General features: G+C 39.6%; 1 protein-coding gene and 1 long non-coding RNA gene across 4 annotated transcripts in view; one reads left to right on the top strand and one right to left on the bottom strand.

The window, feature by feature from the left end:
- LOC134798273 (uncharacterized) overlaps positions 1-18,996 on the bottom strand; it is a 683,132-nt gene that overhangs the window by 302,450 nt on the left and 361,686 nt on the right. The gene's annotated exons all lie outside the window — the stretch shown is intronic.
- Positions 1-18,996, top strand: part of LOC134798249 (adenylate cyclase type 10-like) — a 57,264-nt gene that overhangs the window by 13,508 nt on the left and 24,760 nt on the right. For all 3 annotated transcript variants that reach the window (XM_063770631.1, XM_063770633.1, XM_063770632.1), the window contains 3 exons: positions 5,222-5,329; positions 6,179-6,298; positions 9,056-9,110. In XM_063770631.1, the coding sequence (XP_063626701.1) occupies positions 5,222-5,329; positions 6,179-6,298; positions 9,056-9,110 (283 nt within the window). The remainder of the gene's footprint in view (positions 1-5,221; positions 5,330-6,178; positions 6,299-9,055; positions 9,111-18,996) is intronic.

Consider the following 18,996-nt stretch of genomic DNA (forward strand, 5'->3'; position numbering starts at 1 on the left):
CGTAGAGAAAACTTCACAATAACTAAAAACCCACACATGGTAGTAAAGAATCTCCACAACAGTCTAAACTTAGCGTTACGACGATTAAAATCCCCGCAAAACCAAGCACAGACACAAATTCTAAGTTTAAATTCACTAGGATAATTCCAAGTAAAAACAAACACAGAAAAAGTTGCGGAGAAACTTCACCTCCCCGCACTACGTTACACCCGAAAACCAGTCACTGCTAGCCCGGTCGAAGAATGAATGAAACTCCCAACGCTCCGCACCGGCCTTTTATACCTTTTTACTATGGCGACTGAATGGCGACATAACGGCGACTGAGCGGCGACTGAGTGGCGACTGAATGGCGACTGAATGGCGACTGAGTGGCGACTGAGTGGCGACTGAATGGCGACTGAGCGGCGACTGAGTGGCGACTGAGTGGTGACTGAATGGCGACTGAGTGGCGACTGAGTGGCGACTGAATGGCGACTGAGTGGCGACTGAACGGCGACTGAATGGCGACTGATTGGCGACTGAGTGGCGACTGAGCGGCGACTGAACGGCGACTGAATCAATACAAAGACATACTGGCGCATAACGGCGACTGAATGGCGACTGAGCGGCGACTGAGTGGCGACTGAACGGCGACTGAATGGCGACTGAATGGCGACCGAGTGGCGACTGAGCGGCGACCGAGTGGCGACTGAATGGCGACTGAACGGCGACTGAATGGCGACATAACGGCGACATATAAAGATAAACATTATTCCAAAAGTACCAGGATACCAGAATTGCAGAAGAGGTCGTTTGCCTCGGGCGGGTAACAAGGTTCGATTCAAGAAGAAAGATCATAAGTTACAGGTTGTTTACTGAACCATATGTCCTAAATATTAACGTTCACTATTGCTTACTTCAGAGTATAAATCATGTCCTTTTTACTCACGCAGTTTAGAGAAAGACGGAGCTATTTTTAATGACATCTACGCACACATTCATAGGCAATAGTCGAGTAGTCAGTTGGAGTAGACTAAATCATAGTCTAATAAAACATGGTCTTCCATTCCCATAGTGACACGGGCCTACGTCACAACAACATGGCCGTTATATATAGCGCTATCGCATATTATCATATAGCGTTGTCGCATGATGACGTAGGCCCGTGTCAGTTAGGTGACCTAGAAAAGACGGGAATGGAGTACCAGGCGGAGTATATTATTATACCATGGACTAAATTACGATAAAAGGGAACGTTCGAAAACTCATCGCGTACGAATTTGTAAGCATTATTTTACTTTGAGATATTTTAAGTTTATTTCTGAAAAACGTCCATGTATTGAAGTATTTTATGTTTATTAGTATCAAATATATTATTTAAGACATCCGGAATTTAGAGGAGTAATTATTATAATATTTTTATTAATCTTATGAATTTTTAGATTTTATGTTTCGAAATTGTACTAAAGCATCAGCGTAACGGAACGTCGAGCTGTCATCATCAGTTTTATTGTCAACGTCAATACTAATTTGGTGTTGATTATTTCCCGAGGTTTTATTTTGTTTATTTCTAAGTTAAAATAAAGATAAAAAAAAAGAAAAACAAAGACATGTGATAGGTAATAATCCATGGAATTAAGTGCCTCAAGTTTCAGTTGTTAGAATATTAGATGGAATTATGAATGATATGTGCGACTGAAGAGGACTTTAGTACTACAAGGTATTTCTTTCTATTTTATGTGTTTTGTAATGAAAAATGAGGCCAATACTAGGCAATAGGCATACGACTAGTCACAGTACTTGCAATGTAACTTTTATTCTTTACTGGCAACACTGTAGATTCAACCGAAAAATAACCATATTATTCACTAGCTGTGCCCGCGGCTCCGCCCGCGTGTAATTCGGTCTGTGTCAGTAAGCGGCTAATTTCTAATCCTATTAATTTCTCTCCCTCTACCCTGGAGGCGGAACTTGAAGTAAAGTTGGCTGATGGATATGCTAGATGACTGAAGTCCAGATAAAATATTTTACAATTAGGTACCACTAAATAAAACTACACTCCAAAATCAATAGTTTTATTCGCCCTTATTCAAATTTTACACGTGATTTAAACTTAGAGAATATAACCAAACGGAGTGGTCATTAACAGGCGTTCCCCTCTGTCGAAAATAGGCGGCCAATGGTCAACCGACGTTTCTCTGACATGGCTATGTTTACGTTACATAGGTACACATTTGATGTGCCCCTCCCCCGCAAAAAACGCCAGACTATTTTGTACCGAAAATTATAGACATGGCGTCTCCGTTGGTTATATTCTCTAAGGATTTAAACGACAGAGTAGCAGGTGAATATCGGACGATACAGTAAGGTATACGCGCGCGAGCAAAAGCGAAGCGGCCTGCCTGGCTAGAGCGCCACTTACCGTGGTCTTCTTCAGAGTCCTGAGGAAGACCACGTGCCCCTTGTAACCTCAATGCGTTGCGAAACTTTCGCGAATGATTCGATTTTTTCGGGAAGGCATGGTAATGCGTATAAAATGCGAGTCCCAAATCGTTTGACTCCGCAAATGACCAGTCGGCCGGATAAGATATTTTGATGCCCTAAGTATTTCTAGACCATGGTGCCCCCTCTCCCTAGAGGGTCATCAAGATTACATTTAATTTTTTCGTCTCTTAGAAAGTTATTGAACACGCGAGCGAAGCGAGCGCGACAATTTTTCGATATAAAAAAACGCAATTCGATAGACAGTTGTACATTTTTACTTTTAGTATGGAAATCAGTCACATCATTATATCACGAAAACTGAATTTCACCTTTATCATATGTTAGAAAGTTATTGAAAACGCGAGCGAAGCGACCGCGAAATTTTTTCGATATAAAAAACGCATTTTGATAGACAGTTGTACATTTTTACTTTTAGTGTGGAAATCAGTCACATCATTTTTTTATCACGAAAATTGACAGTGCCGCAGCAGTAACGTTGCAACAGAGTACCTAATGCTGCTGCAATCACCACCCGAATGTCACCTTTATCATATGTTAGAAAGTTATTGAAAACGCGAGCGAAGCGAGCGCGACAATTTTTCGATATAAAAAAACGCAATTTGATAGAAAGTTGTACATTTTTACTTTTAGTGTGGAAATCAGTCATATCATTTTATCAGGAAAATTGACAGTGCCGCAGCAGTAACGTTGCAACAGAGTACCTATTGCTGCTGCAGGCGCCACCCAAACGTCACCTTTATCACAAACATCTTAGAATGATATTGAAAACGCGAGCGAAGCGAGCGCGAAAAATTTGCGATATAAAAAACGCAATTTGATAGACAGTTGTACATTTTTACTTTTAGTATGGAAATCAGTCACATCATTTTATCACGAAAATTGACAGTACTGCAGCAGTAACGTTGCAACAGAGTAATGCTGTTGCAGTCCCTACCCGAATGTCACCTTTGTCATACCCGAGAAAGTTATTGAAAACGCGAGCGAAGCGAGCGCTAAAATTTTTCGATATAAAAAAACGCAATTTGATAGACAGTTGTACATTTTTACTTTTAGTACGGAAATCAGTCACATCATTTTATCACGAAAATTGACAGTGCCGCAGCAGTAACGTTGCAACAGAGTACCTAATGCTGCTGCAGTCACCACCCGAATGTCACCCTTATCATATCTTAGAAAGTTGTTGAAAATGCGAGCGAAGCGAGCGCGACAATTTTTCGATATAACAAAACGCAATTTGATTGACAGTTGTACATTTTTACTTTTAGTATGGAAATTAGTCACATCATTATATCACGTAAATTGAATGTCACCTTTATCGTATGTTAGAAAGCTATTGAAAATGCGAGCGAAGCTAGCGCGAAAATTTTTCGATATAAAAAACGCATTTTGATAAACAGTTATACATTTTTACTTTTAGTATGGAAATCAGTCACATCATTTAACACGTTAATTGACAGTGCTGCAGCAGTAACGTTGCAACAGAGTACCTAATGCTGCTGCAGGCGCCACCCGAATGTCACCTTTATCATAAACATCTTAGAATGTTATTGAAAACGCGAGCGAAGCGAGCGCGAAAATTTTTCGATAATTTTTGGTGCCCCTTAGACATGGTGCCCTAAGCAAGTGCTTATTTTGCTTAAAAGGGTTAATTCGGCACTGCAAATGACAAAGGTCATTGTTTTTTTTTCAAAGTACCCACCTTCGTGGCCATTATTAAGTGCTTAAGGAGGCGATACGTATGAATATGGATTTGATATGGATGCGATATAATTAGGATTAGGTTTAATTCATGACGAAGAAAATAAATAATTTTATGCAATTTTACCACTACGTATACGTAACTATGTAAACCCATTTTTAGTTTTCTTGGTTACTTAATGTTTACTCAGCTCCCCAAAAGATGGCACTGTGCAATGAGGGGCAATTAATTTACTGTCGTTTAATTTTGTTGTATTATTAAATCAACACAATTATTCAATTAAATTTGTTGATATCCACGATTGATTGAGATTTTAGAAGAGGGGTCTTCTAAACTTAGAGTTAATTTGGCAAAATCCTTCCTCGGTGGCTTATTTATGTCACATCGTATTAAATTCAGCGCCATCTGTTAGTTTACCAGGGACCAGGGTACTCTATAGTGTTAGCACATATTTGAAAAAAGTTTGCCCCTCCTTCCTAAGTAGCGCCATACGATTCAGGGGCAAACTTAAGTCAATCGAGTGTTGTGGCTACCCCCCCTTTTAGGGGTTGAATTTTTATAGCCTATAACCTGGCTGGGGATTTTCTCGACAGATTAGTAAAGTTTTCATCAAAATCCGTTCAGCCGTTTTCACGTGATGCGCGTTCAAATAAACAGACAAACAGATAAACAGATAAACAGACAAACAGACAAAAATTCTAAAAACTGTTGGAACGTGTTCTGTTATCAATTCTAAGTATACCCAGCCAACTTTTTTTCAAATATCTTCCATGTACAGACTTTCGACCCTCTTCAGCTTTATTATATGTATAGATAGATAGATAGATGAATCTAGTATATACTTAACTGAATCTGGCATGAAAGGTGGAGGGACGTGACCGAACAGGATAGTCTTATGTTTCTTTCAGTAGGAGTAGCAGCGAAAGAGCTATTATTGTTTGTCCTTGTCACAGTCTCACATTTCATTTGTTCCCCATCGTAAATTTAGTATGGATTATGGTGGGGATCAATCATATTTTGATGTTTTTTTGTATTCAGTATGATTTGCACGCTCGAGCTATGATGTTTTTGAAGCAGTACACTCGACGGTGTTGGTACTGCGGAGAAGGTTGTTTCCACAAGCTGCTCGGCAGGTGCACTAATGATGTAAGACATTTCGCTTAATTAATACTCTTGAATATGTTCTCATCGTGATGAAGCGCTGGGGCCCGTTTCTCAAAAGCGTGTAACTTGTAATACAAGCGGATGTCACTTTTTGACAGCTTTTGTTAGAAACGGGGCCCTGGTGGCCTAGCGGTAACAGCGCGCGACTTGCAATCCGGAGGTCGCGGGTTCAAACCCCGGCTCGTACCAATGAGTTTTTCAGAACTTATGTACGAAATATCATTTGATATTTACCGCTTTTCGGTGAAGGAAAACATCGTGAGAAAACCGGACTAACAAGCCCTAGTTACCCTCTGGGTTGGAAGGTCAGATGGCAGTCGCTTTCGTAAACTAGTGCCTACATTCTTGGGATTAGTTGCTAAGCGGAACCCAGGCTCCCATGAGCCGTGGCAAAATGCCGGGACAACGCGAGGAAGAGCATGATGTTTTCATCGTGATAATTTCAGCGCCTTATCACCCATTGCATAAGCCTATTTTCACCACTTATATCAGTCCTGGGCTAATCTTATCAGGAAGTGGGCAATCTTTCAAATATCGTCCACCCATCGATTACGGACGCCAGGCGAATCTTTCATTTAATAGCGGCCTCCGATCCGTTATCATTTTGGTCCACCTTGCCTAGCTACGGGTCCCGCACAACGAATGTTAAGCCCCCTCGGCCCACTCGGCTTCACGGCGCGATTCGCGCACGAGTGTTGAGGGGGCTTTATAAAACAGAGCTACGTTACAAATTAATCAAGTTGTAAAATATAATATAATTCCATAATTTCCGTATTACAGGTTGGCATGTTGGTAACTAACTACATTGTAATGTAATGTGTTTTCGAACAGGGTCTCGTCAATGAGTCGACAGACTTGAAAAATACGCAAGAAATGATTCAAAGTCTGGCAGAGGAGTCGCGTCATGTGACAAGAAGATTAACTCGGTCCACGAAGTCGCTGGAACACATGGTATGTGACCGTGTTTTAATATTTAAGTACGTAAAGAAAATTGTATGGGTTCCCCTCATCTGGCATAATATTGTTTGTCAGAAATAAATTTCGCATAACATGTAAGTATCGCAGAAACACTTTTAGTCCAATGATAATTTTGCATAGCTATTACTTGGCATTACTATTTACTACGCATACAATACATTTTGCATCATATCATTAAGCAGAAGATTACTGTTGTCGACTTTCGTTTAGCATAATTTTATGTACCATAATCATCCTGCAGCAGCATACAGTAGCGATCAAAAGTATTTTGACAAACGAACTTCTTTCAATATGTTTATGAATAGGGTATATATTTAATCATTACGTTACGATTACATCTTATTCACCCTTCATTTGTTACGTTTCCACTTAGATTACTAAAACTAAACAACAGACTTAGAATTAAAACTGATAATTTGCGCTACAGTTAGATCAAAAGTATTTTGACACTTTAATGAAATGCTTTTGCTGAACGGGCAGACGGTAAAAAAAAAACATTTCATTAATATTTAATGGCATATCCTCTGGCCTTCCTCACAGCAGTAAATCGAGACGGTATAGAGTCCCCTAACTTCTGTATATGATCATATAGTATTGTTCGCCCATTCTGACTGAAGACCTTGGAAAAAACCCCATTGTTTGAATTATTTCTGGACCTCACACTGGACTATCCAACGCTTCCTATAAAAGCTCTATAGCATTAAGATCAGTACCTTGACTAGGCCACTCAAAAACCTAGATTATTTTGCATTAAAGAAGCCTTTACATGACCGGATTTGTGCTTGAGGTCGTTATCATGCTGAAAAACCCAGCGAAGTGGCATATTTTCTTTTGTATATGGTATCATTTGTGTGTAGAGTAAATTATCATATACATATCGAGCCATTATCCCATCAATTCGTACGAGAGGCCCGACTCCATGGCGAGAAAAATATCGCCATGCCATTACGTTAGGGCCACCAATGCCACCAGGCTAGACTGGGTGGGTACCTGGTATCGCACAACGTGTCTTTTGTTATTTGGACGACGCACATACTTGATACCTTCCGACGACATTAAATTAAACTTGCTTTCGTCACTCCATAAAGTTTTTGACCAATCGGCACTTGTCCACAACTTGTCACGAATCGCGAATGCTAATTGGGATAAGTACCTTACTCTTTGCTGAAATATGTATATTTTTTTAATGGGCGTCGACCATGTAATCCATGCTCTATTAAGAGTAGTTTAATAGTAAAAACAACAACCTTTACGTTATAGTTTTTTTCTAGTTAATTTTTAATTGTATCTGTACGCTTCCATGGGTGTTGTGTACTGAAATCTTTTTTATTACACGATCAGTTGTAGAAGTCGTTTTTCGAGGACAACCGCTTCGGTGATGCAGTTTCGAGCCTTGAACTGCTTATTCCAGACAGAAATCAGATGCAGTCATACACCAAAAGTCCGCGAAACCTCAGCTTGCTACTTATCTTTCTAAAGTGCAGCCGCACCAGCTTGCTTGAAATCGTTCGAATATGCTTTAATGTTTGGCATATTAAGAGAGGTATTCAGATGTAATTACTTCCAAAATATTTAAATTCTGCAGCTCTGTTCTCAAAAAAACTGTAAAAAAGAACCGTGTCAAAATACTTTAGAACCCGTAAATTGTCATTGTTTGTTGCCAAGTTTATATTTTCATTCGATGAAACTAAGTTTATTACGTGTTTCAAGAAGCTTTTAAGCCATTGATTAAATTATCAAAAATTCATTTGAAAAAACTAATATGTTTCATACAATACCAAAGTTATTATCATTGTCAAAATACTTTTGATCGCTACTGTACTCTTATTATGGCGTAATGATTTTTTCTGCTAGCAGAATATAGTGGGTTAAGTTCGACACCAACAAAATTGGACGCATGCCAGAAAAGAAGGTTAGGTTAGGTTAGAGCTGCGACCTCTTACAAAAACGAATGGCTGACAGAAAAATAGGTTAGGTTAGAGCTGCGACCTCCTACAAAAAAGAACGGCTACTAGAAAAGTAAGATCAACTGCCATAATATAGTCGTATCATCGAGAGCGTGGAATTGCATATGTAGTAGTATTGTTTGTTTACAGGCATTCTATATTTGAATTTTCTATTTTCTTGTACTATCAGCATACAACCACTACAAATGCAATTCCATCTTCTCGATAATTCAACTATAACAGATTATGTTAGCGTATACTAGGTACTGCAGCACATTGGTAAGTCAATTAAAACCATTTATCATCACCTTTAATTAAACTTGATATTAGTTTATAGCTTTATGCCGCCAAAATAGTATGCAATACATTTATTTACGAAATCAATATTCGTTTAAAATACTATTATGATCATCAACAGTATGTCAAAATATGGTTCTGGATTATAAAACTCTGCGAAGTGATTGTATGCTAAATGATACTATGCGAAAGGTAATTCCGCCAAACGACATTTCTGCCAAGTAACATTATGCAATACAAAAATATGTCAAAAAACTTTCTGCAACACATTAGTAAACCGTATTATTTTAATTAGTAGGTACTTACCTATATTTAAGCTTCTTAAATGGAATTAGAAACCATCATACCTCACACATGTATTTAGCTTATAATATTCTATTCATTTGTAACATTTATTAAGTATATTGTACATGTATTATGTAAAGAATATTTTTATAACAACTCATAAATACATTACGAAAGATACCTAATTCTATTTTGTTTTCAGTTCCAATCATCGGTAATGATACGGATTTTTTCGGAAGAATTACTCCGTTTCCCAGGTAAACGGACACATTTTCTAATTTTACTCTCTAAGGCAGAGCAGGTCTCCAAACTGAGGGCCATATTGCGCGTCAGAAACTTTCGCGCGGGCCACCGTCGGCGCTGGGGGGGGGGGGGGGGGGATGTATCTGGTTGCTGCTGTTAGGGCTGAACCCCTGGAGCTGGCTCCCGCAGGCCGGAGCTTTATGTGGCGAAATGTATACTGTGTCGCTTTCATAATGGATCATTAAATTTAAATCGTCAAATTACATTTGACTAACATAGTAGTTATGAATAAAAAGTATGTACCTGATGGCCAGTTTCATCAGAAATAATTCGATAACTGCCGTGTTTGTCCAGCAGGCACAAGCCAAACATCTACAATTTTAAATAATTCGAAATCTGACGGTGTCTCTGGGGGTCAGGGATGGTAACCAAATCCCTACTATAATATATAATATTATAAATGCGAAAGTGTGTCTGTCTGTCTGTTACCTCTTCATGCTTAAACCGCTGAACCGATTTAGTTTAAAGGGTATAAGGATAGCCTTTGAAAAATTGCCCCCAACGTTTTTGGGTCGAAACTATAATCAAACGTTTAGTAAAGTTTCATCCCTCTGGGGGTGAAAGACACCCGATTAACCCCAAAACTGTTTTATTTATTTTTTCCTAAACTACGAAAGTGACGAATTTCAAATTTTGTACAAATAGTAATGATAATAAATAATAATAATAATAACCAGGCGTTCGCGGGGACGGATATCAGGCCCCGCGACTACATGGCCAATGTCACAGAGCGCATCGACTTTCTAAAGCAGAAAGTCTATGCATGGGCAAACCGTATTCGCCGTTACAGAGAGCGTGTGGAGCGATTCCAGCAGAATCGCCTTTTTCAAAGTGACCAAAGGAAGGTGTACCGAAAGTGGGAGGAAACCAACCTTCGTACGCCCGACACGCAGCCGCCGGATGCTACTGCCATGACTGACTTCTGGCGTAGCATCTGGTCGATGCCTGTCGGACACACCGAGGGGAGTTGGATGAGTGTTATCGAGCGTGAGTGCGAGTCCATCGAACCTATGGGGGCAGTTACCATCAGCCCCGATGACGTAAGTTGTGCCATCCGCACGGCCCAGAACTGGAAAAGTCCTGGGCCGGATGGATTGCACAACTTCTGGCTAAAATGGTTTCGATGCTCGCACTCCTGCTTGGCAGCACAATTTCAACAAGCCCTCGAGCTTGGTTCTCTCCCACCTTCCTTAACAACTGGTATCACCTTTCTGCTCTATAAGTCCGGTAGTACCACGGAAGCGAAGAACTACAGACCCATCACATGCTTGCCTACACTCTACAAGCTCCTTACATCCATTTTGAGAGCAAAAATCAACGCGCACATTGTCGCAAACAATATTTTAGCCTCTGCTCAAAATGGATGTAGGGTTGGGTCCCGTGGTACTAAAGAGCTCCTCCTCATAGACATGACCATCTGCCAACAAATCCGGCGGACCAAGGGGGCCCTCAGCCGCTTGGATTGACTACAAGAAGGCCTATGATTCGGTGCCTCATTCATGGCTGGGGAGGGTCTTAGAGCTGTACAAAGTTGATGCAGCTTTGAGAGCCTTCCTAAGCGCGTGTATGGGGCAGTGGACCACAGTCCTTCGTCAACCAGGAGGCGGGGATGACCAACCTGGCCCACAGGATTTTATAAGGATTGAGCGAGGAATCTTTCAGGGCGACAGTCTGAGTCCGCTATGGTTCTGCCTAGCTCTGAATCCCCTCAGCACCCTGCTGAAGGATTTGGGACTAGGTTGCCGGCTTCGGAGAGAGGGTGAAGTTATTTCTCACCTTCTGTACATGGATGACCTCAAATTATTTGCACCAAATACCCAAGGCTTGTTGGAGCTACTGAAAACCACCGAAGTCTTCAGTAGTGCCATCAACATGGAGTTTGGTGTCGATAAATGTGCGGTTATGCATGTACAGCGGGGGAGGGTTGTAAATTCAACAAATTTACAACTTTCTGAGACAATGTCTTTCAGATCTATCTCTGAATCAGAAACCTATAAATACCTTGGTATGTCACAGTCGTTGGGTATTGAGGACGAGGGTATTAGACGGTCGGTGAAGGAGCGCTTTTTCAGTCGGCTCACAAAAGTCCTTAACAGTCTTTTGTCAGGAGGCAACAAAGTGCGCGCCTTCAACGCCTGGGTAATGCCCCTCCTCACATACTCCTTTGGCATACTAAGGTGGACTCAGACCGAGCTGGACGCCCTGGATCGGAGGGTCCGATCACTGCTCACCACACATCGCATGCTACACCCACGCTCGTCAGTTATGAGATTGTACATCCCACGGAAGTGTGGAGGCCGAGGCTTCCTAAACGCCAAGGATCTCCACAACCGCGAGGTGTACAATCTCAGGAATTATTTCCTTAACAACGAGTGTGGGATGCATCGTGATGTGGTGGCAGTAGACAGGAACCTCACGCCGCTCTCCTTGGCAAACGAGAACTGGCGCAAACCTGTGGTACTAAGTACTGCGGATCGCAAGGCGGCATGGGAGAATAAGGTGCTACACGGGCGGTTCTACAAGGCCCTCACGGGACCCGATGTGGACCTGCTCGCGTCGGTGAACTGGTTACGATTCGGGGACCTCTTCGGAGAAACCGAGGGTTTTGCCTGTGCAATTGCGGACGAAGTGATGATGACGAACAACTATCGGAAATATATCCTGAAGGACGGTACGGTCGAAATTTGTCGGGCATGCCGCCGTCCCGGAGAGTCACTCAGGCATATCATTTCCGGTTGTTCTCATCTTGCTAACGGTGAGTACTTGCACAGACATAATCTCGTAGCCAGGATTATTCACCAGCAACTTGCTCTTCTATACGGCCTTGTGGACCGCGAAGTACCGTACTACAAGTACTTACCTGCACCTGTTCTCGAGAATGGTCGTGCCACGCTCTATTGGGATCGATCTATCATCACTGACAGGACTATTGTCGCCAATAAGCCTGACATCGTGCTGATAGACCGATCGCAGCGCCGGGCCGTGCTCGCCGACGTCACCATCCCCCATGATGAGAATCTCGTGAAGGCCGAGAAGGACAAGTCCAGCAAGTACCTAGACTTAGCTCATGAGATTACCGCCATGTGGGATGTTGACTCGACGATCATTGTTCCGATAGTTGTGTCAGCGAACGGTCTCATAGCGAAGAGTCTCGACCAACACCTAGAGAGACTCTCGCTGGGTGGTTGGATCAAGGGTCAGATGCAGAAGGCGGTGATCTTGGACACGGCGCGGATAGTCCGCCGGTTCCTCTCTCTGCAGCCCTGACCACCGGTAGCTTGGGCCTTGCCCCGCTGCTGGCGGCACCCTAGGTTAGGTTTTTTATAATGTGTTTATATATTTTTGTTATGTTTTGTAAGTGTTTTTATATTTTACTTTTATACTCACATTGTAAAAACCTAACCTAAGACCCTAATTGAATAAAGGAGATAATAATAAAAGCCTTTTATTTCCCAAATATAAATGTTACAATTAAATTTAGAGTTTGAGTATTATTTTGAAATAAAGTTACAAAGAAAAGAATTTAAAAACTACTAAGTATTACTAAGTATTTTCATGTGGGTTTGTCCATTTTTGGACGTAGGCCTCCTCCATGTCACACCATAGTTTTCTGTCGGCGGCCAGACTGGCCCAGGCTATGCCTGCCTGCTCGGTTATGTCGTCTCGCCAGCGGCGGAGCGGATGACCTTGCCCTCGCCCGCCATCTGGTGGGTACCAGTGTAAAACTCTTTTGCTCCACCGGTCGTCTTTCGTTCTCGCTGTGTGTCCGGCCCATCGCCACTTGAGGCGGCATGCCATTTCCGCTGCGTCCATTATATTTGTCTTCTTACGAATATCGGTGTTTCTTACTCTGTCTTTTATTTTTATACCGAGTAGGCTTCGTTCTATGGCTCTTTGAAATTTCTGAATTTTGTCGATAATTTCTTTGTTTATTGCCCATGTTTGGCATCCGTAAAGAAGGGTCGGTGTCACTAGAGTGTCGATAGCTGTTTTTTTCAGTGTGATGTCTAGTTTGGATTTAAAAATATGTTTGTGTGACCAATATGAGTTCCAAGCTTTCTGAATTCTACGTTCCACTTCATTTACATAGCGACCACTAAATGAGATAACTTGTCCCAAGTATTTATATTCAGTCACGTATTCGATACTGGTATTTTCTACGTGTAAACTCTCCTTCTTCCTATTTGTCATGACGCATGTTTTTTCTAAGTTCATCTCCAGACCACATTCCTTACTGTAAAAATTCAACGTTTCGATCATGTACTGGAGATCTTTGTGGCTTTCAGATAGCAAAACAATATCATCAGCAAAGCGTAAATGATTCAGATACTCGCCGTAGATATAAATTCCTAATTTTGACCACTCTACTTTCCTGAAAATGTGCTCTAGAAGTGAATTAAAAAGGTTTGGTGAGATGGGGTCGCCCTGCCTCACTCCTCGCTGTATTTCAAAGGTATCGCCAGTTCTGTCAAGTTTCACCAGCGCTCTGCTGCTTTGATAGATAACTTTCAGTTTATGTACTTTTTGTGTATTCCCTGTTCCTTTAAGGCGACCCAGAGTGCTTGATGAGATATAGAGTCGAACGCCTTCGAGTAGTCTATAAAACATAGGTAGAGCGGTTTACGATACTCTGTATAGTTTTCAATGATTTGCCTCACTGTAAATATGTGATCCAGGGTAGAGTAGCCGCGTCTGAACCCGGCCTGCTCTTTAGGTTGTTGAAACTCTAGTTCATTCCTCACTCTCGAGAGCACCGTAAACCGGGGTTACTTTGATTTGCGGGTCGACTTTGATAGCAACTTCTCTCCGCTACTAAAGTCCTTGTTTTAACGAGTTGAAAAATAACTTCGCAGCTATTTTTTCTTTATTGGCAACACTGATAGTTGTTTCACCGCGCAGTAAGCGGATGCGAGTGTAATATTATTATTACGTCTAGAAAAAAAATATTCATGGCGAGTACGCTTTTCTTCCTGGTTTTATTGGTTGAAAAACTTTGACTGTATTTGTGTCAATAATAAATACATGTAATTTTATAGTGTCTTAGGTTAATCAGTGTTTATTCGCGAGTTTATAAAAAAAAACCTGAATTCGACAACCTCCACATGCGCACGTAGCCAGGGAATCCATGGGTCGGGGTGTCTTTGATCACTTATACGTGGTGAAATTGATCAAAAGATTAAAGCAACACCATGAATTATTTTGACAGCTTACGATTTTTTTACGTATTTTTTTTAATAGTTATATAATAAATAGGTATCGTTTGAGTCAGTGGAAGAGGTAGAGGTTGTAGAATTGTAAGTTTGTGTGTAGGTAGGAGTTGATTACCAAATTTACTGAACGGAAAAGCTTGCAATTCAAAAATGTGTTGTCTTAGCGATTTGTTATCGCACTTATGCGATGATAAGTTAAATTCCTACGTTATTTATAGTAAATAATCTAATAAGCGCTTCATTTTTTTAATTTGTATCAATTAGTATGATATCAAAGTAACCCCACACCTTAAAAATATAAATAACTTAAAAAGTACTTGACTGATTTTTATTTTTTTATTTTTTACGGGCTTTTTAGCGGGTCTACTTTAGATTGTCAGCAAAAAAATTAGTGGTTTCAAAGTAACCCCATTCTCAATATAACTTTGATCGCGTTGTTTTTATTTATTTCCGAAAAAATTATAAGTCCAATTTTTTTTTTATTTGGCAGGCAGAAAGAAGAGGGAAAACCGATTATTATATTTTTATTTCATATTTTTACGTATATTAGGATTGTCAAAAAATGGCGCCAATCTCTAAAATTGATCAAAGTAACCCCGGTTTACGGCACTATATTTGTGAAGAGCTTATATGTGCTTTGAAGTAGACTTATTGGACGGTAATTGCTTATATTGTGAGGGTCGCCCTTTTTGTAAAGTAGGGTTATTACAGACGATTCCCATTGTTTAGGTATTCTTTCTTGTGTTAGGATCTCATTGAATAATTTAGTAAGAAAAGGAGTTAAAGGTTCGTTTATCGCTTTGATAACGTCGTTTGTTATGTTGTCTTCACCAGGGCTTTTCATTGTTTTTAATGAATTTATTGCATGGCATACTTCGCTTTTTAGTATAATCGGAATGTCTTCTTCGCTGTCATCCAGGTCTTGATTTGATTCTAGAGTATAAATTGACGACCGTTGCCTTTCACTGTATAAATTTTGGTAGAATGTTGTAGCTGCCTGTATGATAGTATGTCTGTTTGTTGCAGATTGTCCTGTTTCTTGTTTCAGTGCCGGAATCCATTGTTTCCCATTATTTATTCTTTTATATCCTCTTTTTACGGATCTTCTTTTGCTTAGTTCTTCTTTAAGTACATTGTATTTATACTGACATTTGTTTCTTTTTAGGTTTTTTCTGATTTTTTCGTAGAGTCGTTTAATTTCTTTCTTTTCTAGTGTAGATAGATTTGATTTTTGTTTTAGTTCTGTCCTTCTTTTAATTAAGCTTTTTACGTGGTCAGTAACGACAAGATCCAGTTTGTTTTCCTTTTGTAAGGGGGGTAATTTATTGACGCATTCTTTAATAGTGCCAACGATTGTTGTATAGGCCTCTTGAATATTATTTGCGTCAGGTATTGTTTCCGATTTTTCTAAAAACATGTTCCTGAGGCTTTCCTTCTCGATTGGTTGAAATTCGGATTGTTTTCGTCTAAAGTGGGCTCTGGATTTGTTTGGTTTACTATTCAAAATCCATGTCGCTCGTAATAATCTGTGATCAGTCGGGTGAGTTGTGTTTATCACTTCTATATTTTTTATACAACAAATATCGCGTCTTCGTGTTATGAAAAAATCAATTTCGTTTTTCGTGATTCCATTAGGGGATTTCCAGGTCCACTTTGTCTTCAGGTTTTTCTTAAAGTGTGAGTTTAATATGTAGATCTCGTTTTCCAAGCAGAAATCAATTAATAAGCTCCCTCTTTCATTCCTAGTTCCGTAGCCAAATTGTCCCATTACTAATTTTTCGTTTGATTTTTGTTGACCTATTTTTGTGTTGAAATCGCCAATTAGTATTACATGCGACAGAGTATTTTTCAGTGCTTTTCTTATGTCATTATAGAAAATTTCGATTTCTTTCTCGGGTGCCTTTTTTGTCGGTGCGTAAACCTGTATGATACTGAATGTAGAGTTTGTAAGTTTCGTGTCTAGCCTGGCAACTCTATCTGACACGGCGTTGAAACTTAGTATATTACTTTTTAGGTATTTTTTCAGCATAAATCCCACGCCGTTTCTCCCGCTTTTACTTCCCGTGTAATATAGGATGTAATTGTCGTGTTCTGTTATATTTGTTCCTTTTAATTTTATTTCTGAGAGTCCCAAAATATCCCATTTTATGTTTTGTAGAGCATTTTCCAATTCTTCTCGACGTCCGATTCCTACTAACGATCTTACGTTTAGTGTTCCTATATGTGTTTGGTGTATGGAGGGTGGTGGTCTACAGCTCCCGCGGGGACCAGCCGTATTGGGAGAGGTATTGTGATTGTTTTGTTCTGATTGTTCTGATAGATTTTCGTTGATAGAGAGAGGCCTTAACTCTAGTTGCTATGAGTTTTGAGGTATTTGTTCTTGGTGTTCTTGATTGGTCTCCGTTTCTTGGGGTGTTATGAACTTAGGTGGCCAGTAGGAGGTAATGGTGCTGTTGGCGGTTTTATTCTTCTTGTTTGCTTTGTTAATTTTATCCTTGCCAGATGATGTATTTGGGGTCTCCGGAGAGGACGATAGGGTGCGTTTGTTGTTATTTATTTGGTTTTTTGTATGACTAGCAGGTTTGTTATGTAAGATGACGATTCTATCATAATTCAGTACAGCGTTTTTCCCCTCGTCTCTCAGCCTTGTTACCTCTCCTGATAAGAGCTTGCGCTTTTCTTGTATTTCAGGCGAAAAATCCTCCTTGATGTAATAGTTTAAGTTAGTTAGCATTTTCTTATTTTTTAAAATTAGAATTTTTTTCCCAAGTGTGGATAGTGTTACCACAATAGGTCTGATCTTATTTTCTTCTTTTTTTCCCCTTCTTGCTGCAGCTTCTATTTCTAGTCTTGTTAACTGTATTTTCATTGTATTTGTAAAGATATCGATCAAAATATTTTCCAGTTTTTCGTAGCTCGTTTCCGTCTCTGCGACTCCGAAAAGCAAGATATTTTTCTTCCTCATCTCTCTTTCAATATAACTGAGCCTATATCCATGTTTTTCTATTTTTTCTTCCAACCCCTTGTGTTTCTGTTCTAATTTTTCGAATTTATCGTCGATTCTTCGTAAGATTGTGTTTGTAATTCTATGTTCCATATCTTTATTATCGGATTTAAGCTGCTGCATGTCTGCCTGTATTTGTTTTAGCATTTGGCTGAGTTCCTCCATTTTAATTTTCACGCCCTCTGTCGTTATATCAATGAACCTGTTTGCGTGTTGGCCAGGTGCGGCGATAAATTGTAGATCAATATTAATTAAATAAATAGTAATAAAATTAAATAGTAATGATACTAAAAGCTATATAGTAAAAAAATATGACCCTCCTAACCATTTAAATTCTTGTAAAACAAGTTCGACTCTTGATACACACACCATTTTTTTTTTCAAATATGAACCAATTTATATTGTACACCATACAAAATTTTCATCGACGTATCCCAGAAGGAACATTGCGAAATTAAAATGAATGTACTATTTAGTAGGCACTACTCATTATACAGGGCCCACGGCTATGCCACATGGAGGGAAAGTATCCTGAATATTGTAGATGGAACATTTTACTGAAAGAAGACATTATTTAAATTTAAAAAACAATTTAAACTGCATTCATAGATTTTTAAATAATTACACCGTTGGACCGGGAATCTAACCCGCTACACGAGTAAAAAAATTACCCTGTAGCTTTATCATACCGATCGAAAGGCTTCATCATAAGGATTATTTTTTGCTAAATAACATAGTGTCGGAAATAAAAGGAAGACCATGAATTTTAACATTTGATATGAAATTTAGCGAAATAATCAAAAAAGTGCGACTTTGTATTCAACAGAATGGGACTCATTTTGAGCATTTGATAAATTAAATTGATTAATTTTGAATTTAGCTAGCAAATGTTACACACTTGCAAATATTACAAGAAAAGAATAAAATCGAGAATAAATATGTACCTAATTCGAAAACGACAAGTGAATTATTTGAATTCTTTTCTTTTACTAATAATAGACAATTTATAAACTATTAACACATAAACTAAACATAAAACTAATTAAAAACTAAACTTAAATATAAACTAAATAAGTATAAAATAAATTACCTACTGAAGCCCGTCCCGGGCTGCCCCCGACGCAAAGGTGCCCATCACGCTCGCTGCGTTGCCGCGTTGGATTGCGATGGACAACCTTTGCATCGAAAAACCCGGAGCGGGGGTCAAGGCCCCTTTCAAGCAAGCGACGACCCAGCTTGTTAAAGTGATTCATGGTCTTCCTTTTATTTCTGATACTATGTTATTTAGCAAAAAATAATCCCTATGATGAAGCCTTTCGACCGGTATGATAAAGCTACAGGATATTTTTTTTTCTCGTGTAGCGGGCGTCGATTCCCGGTTCAACCATGTAATTATTGAAAAATCTATGAATGCAGTTTAAATTGTTCATTAAATCAAAATAATGTCTTCTTTCAGTAAAATGTTCCATCTACAATATTCAGGGTACTTTCCCTCCATGTGGGATAGCCGTGGGACGCCCTGTATAATGAGTAGTGCCTACTAAATAGTACATTCATTTAAATTTCGCAATGTTCCTTCTGGGATACGTCGATGAAAATTTTGTATGATGTACAATATAAATTGGT

This window comes from Cydia splendana, chromosome 16, assembly GCF_910591565.1.
Source record: "Cydia splendana chromosome 16, ilCydSple1.2, whole genome shotgun sequence".
Lineage (NCBI taxonomy): Eukaryota > Metazoa > Arthropoda > Insecta > Lepidoptera > Tortricidae > Cydia > Cydia splendana.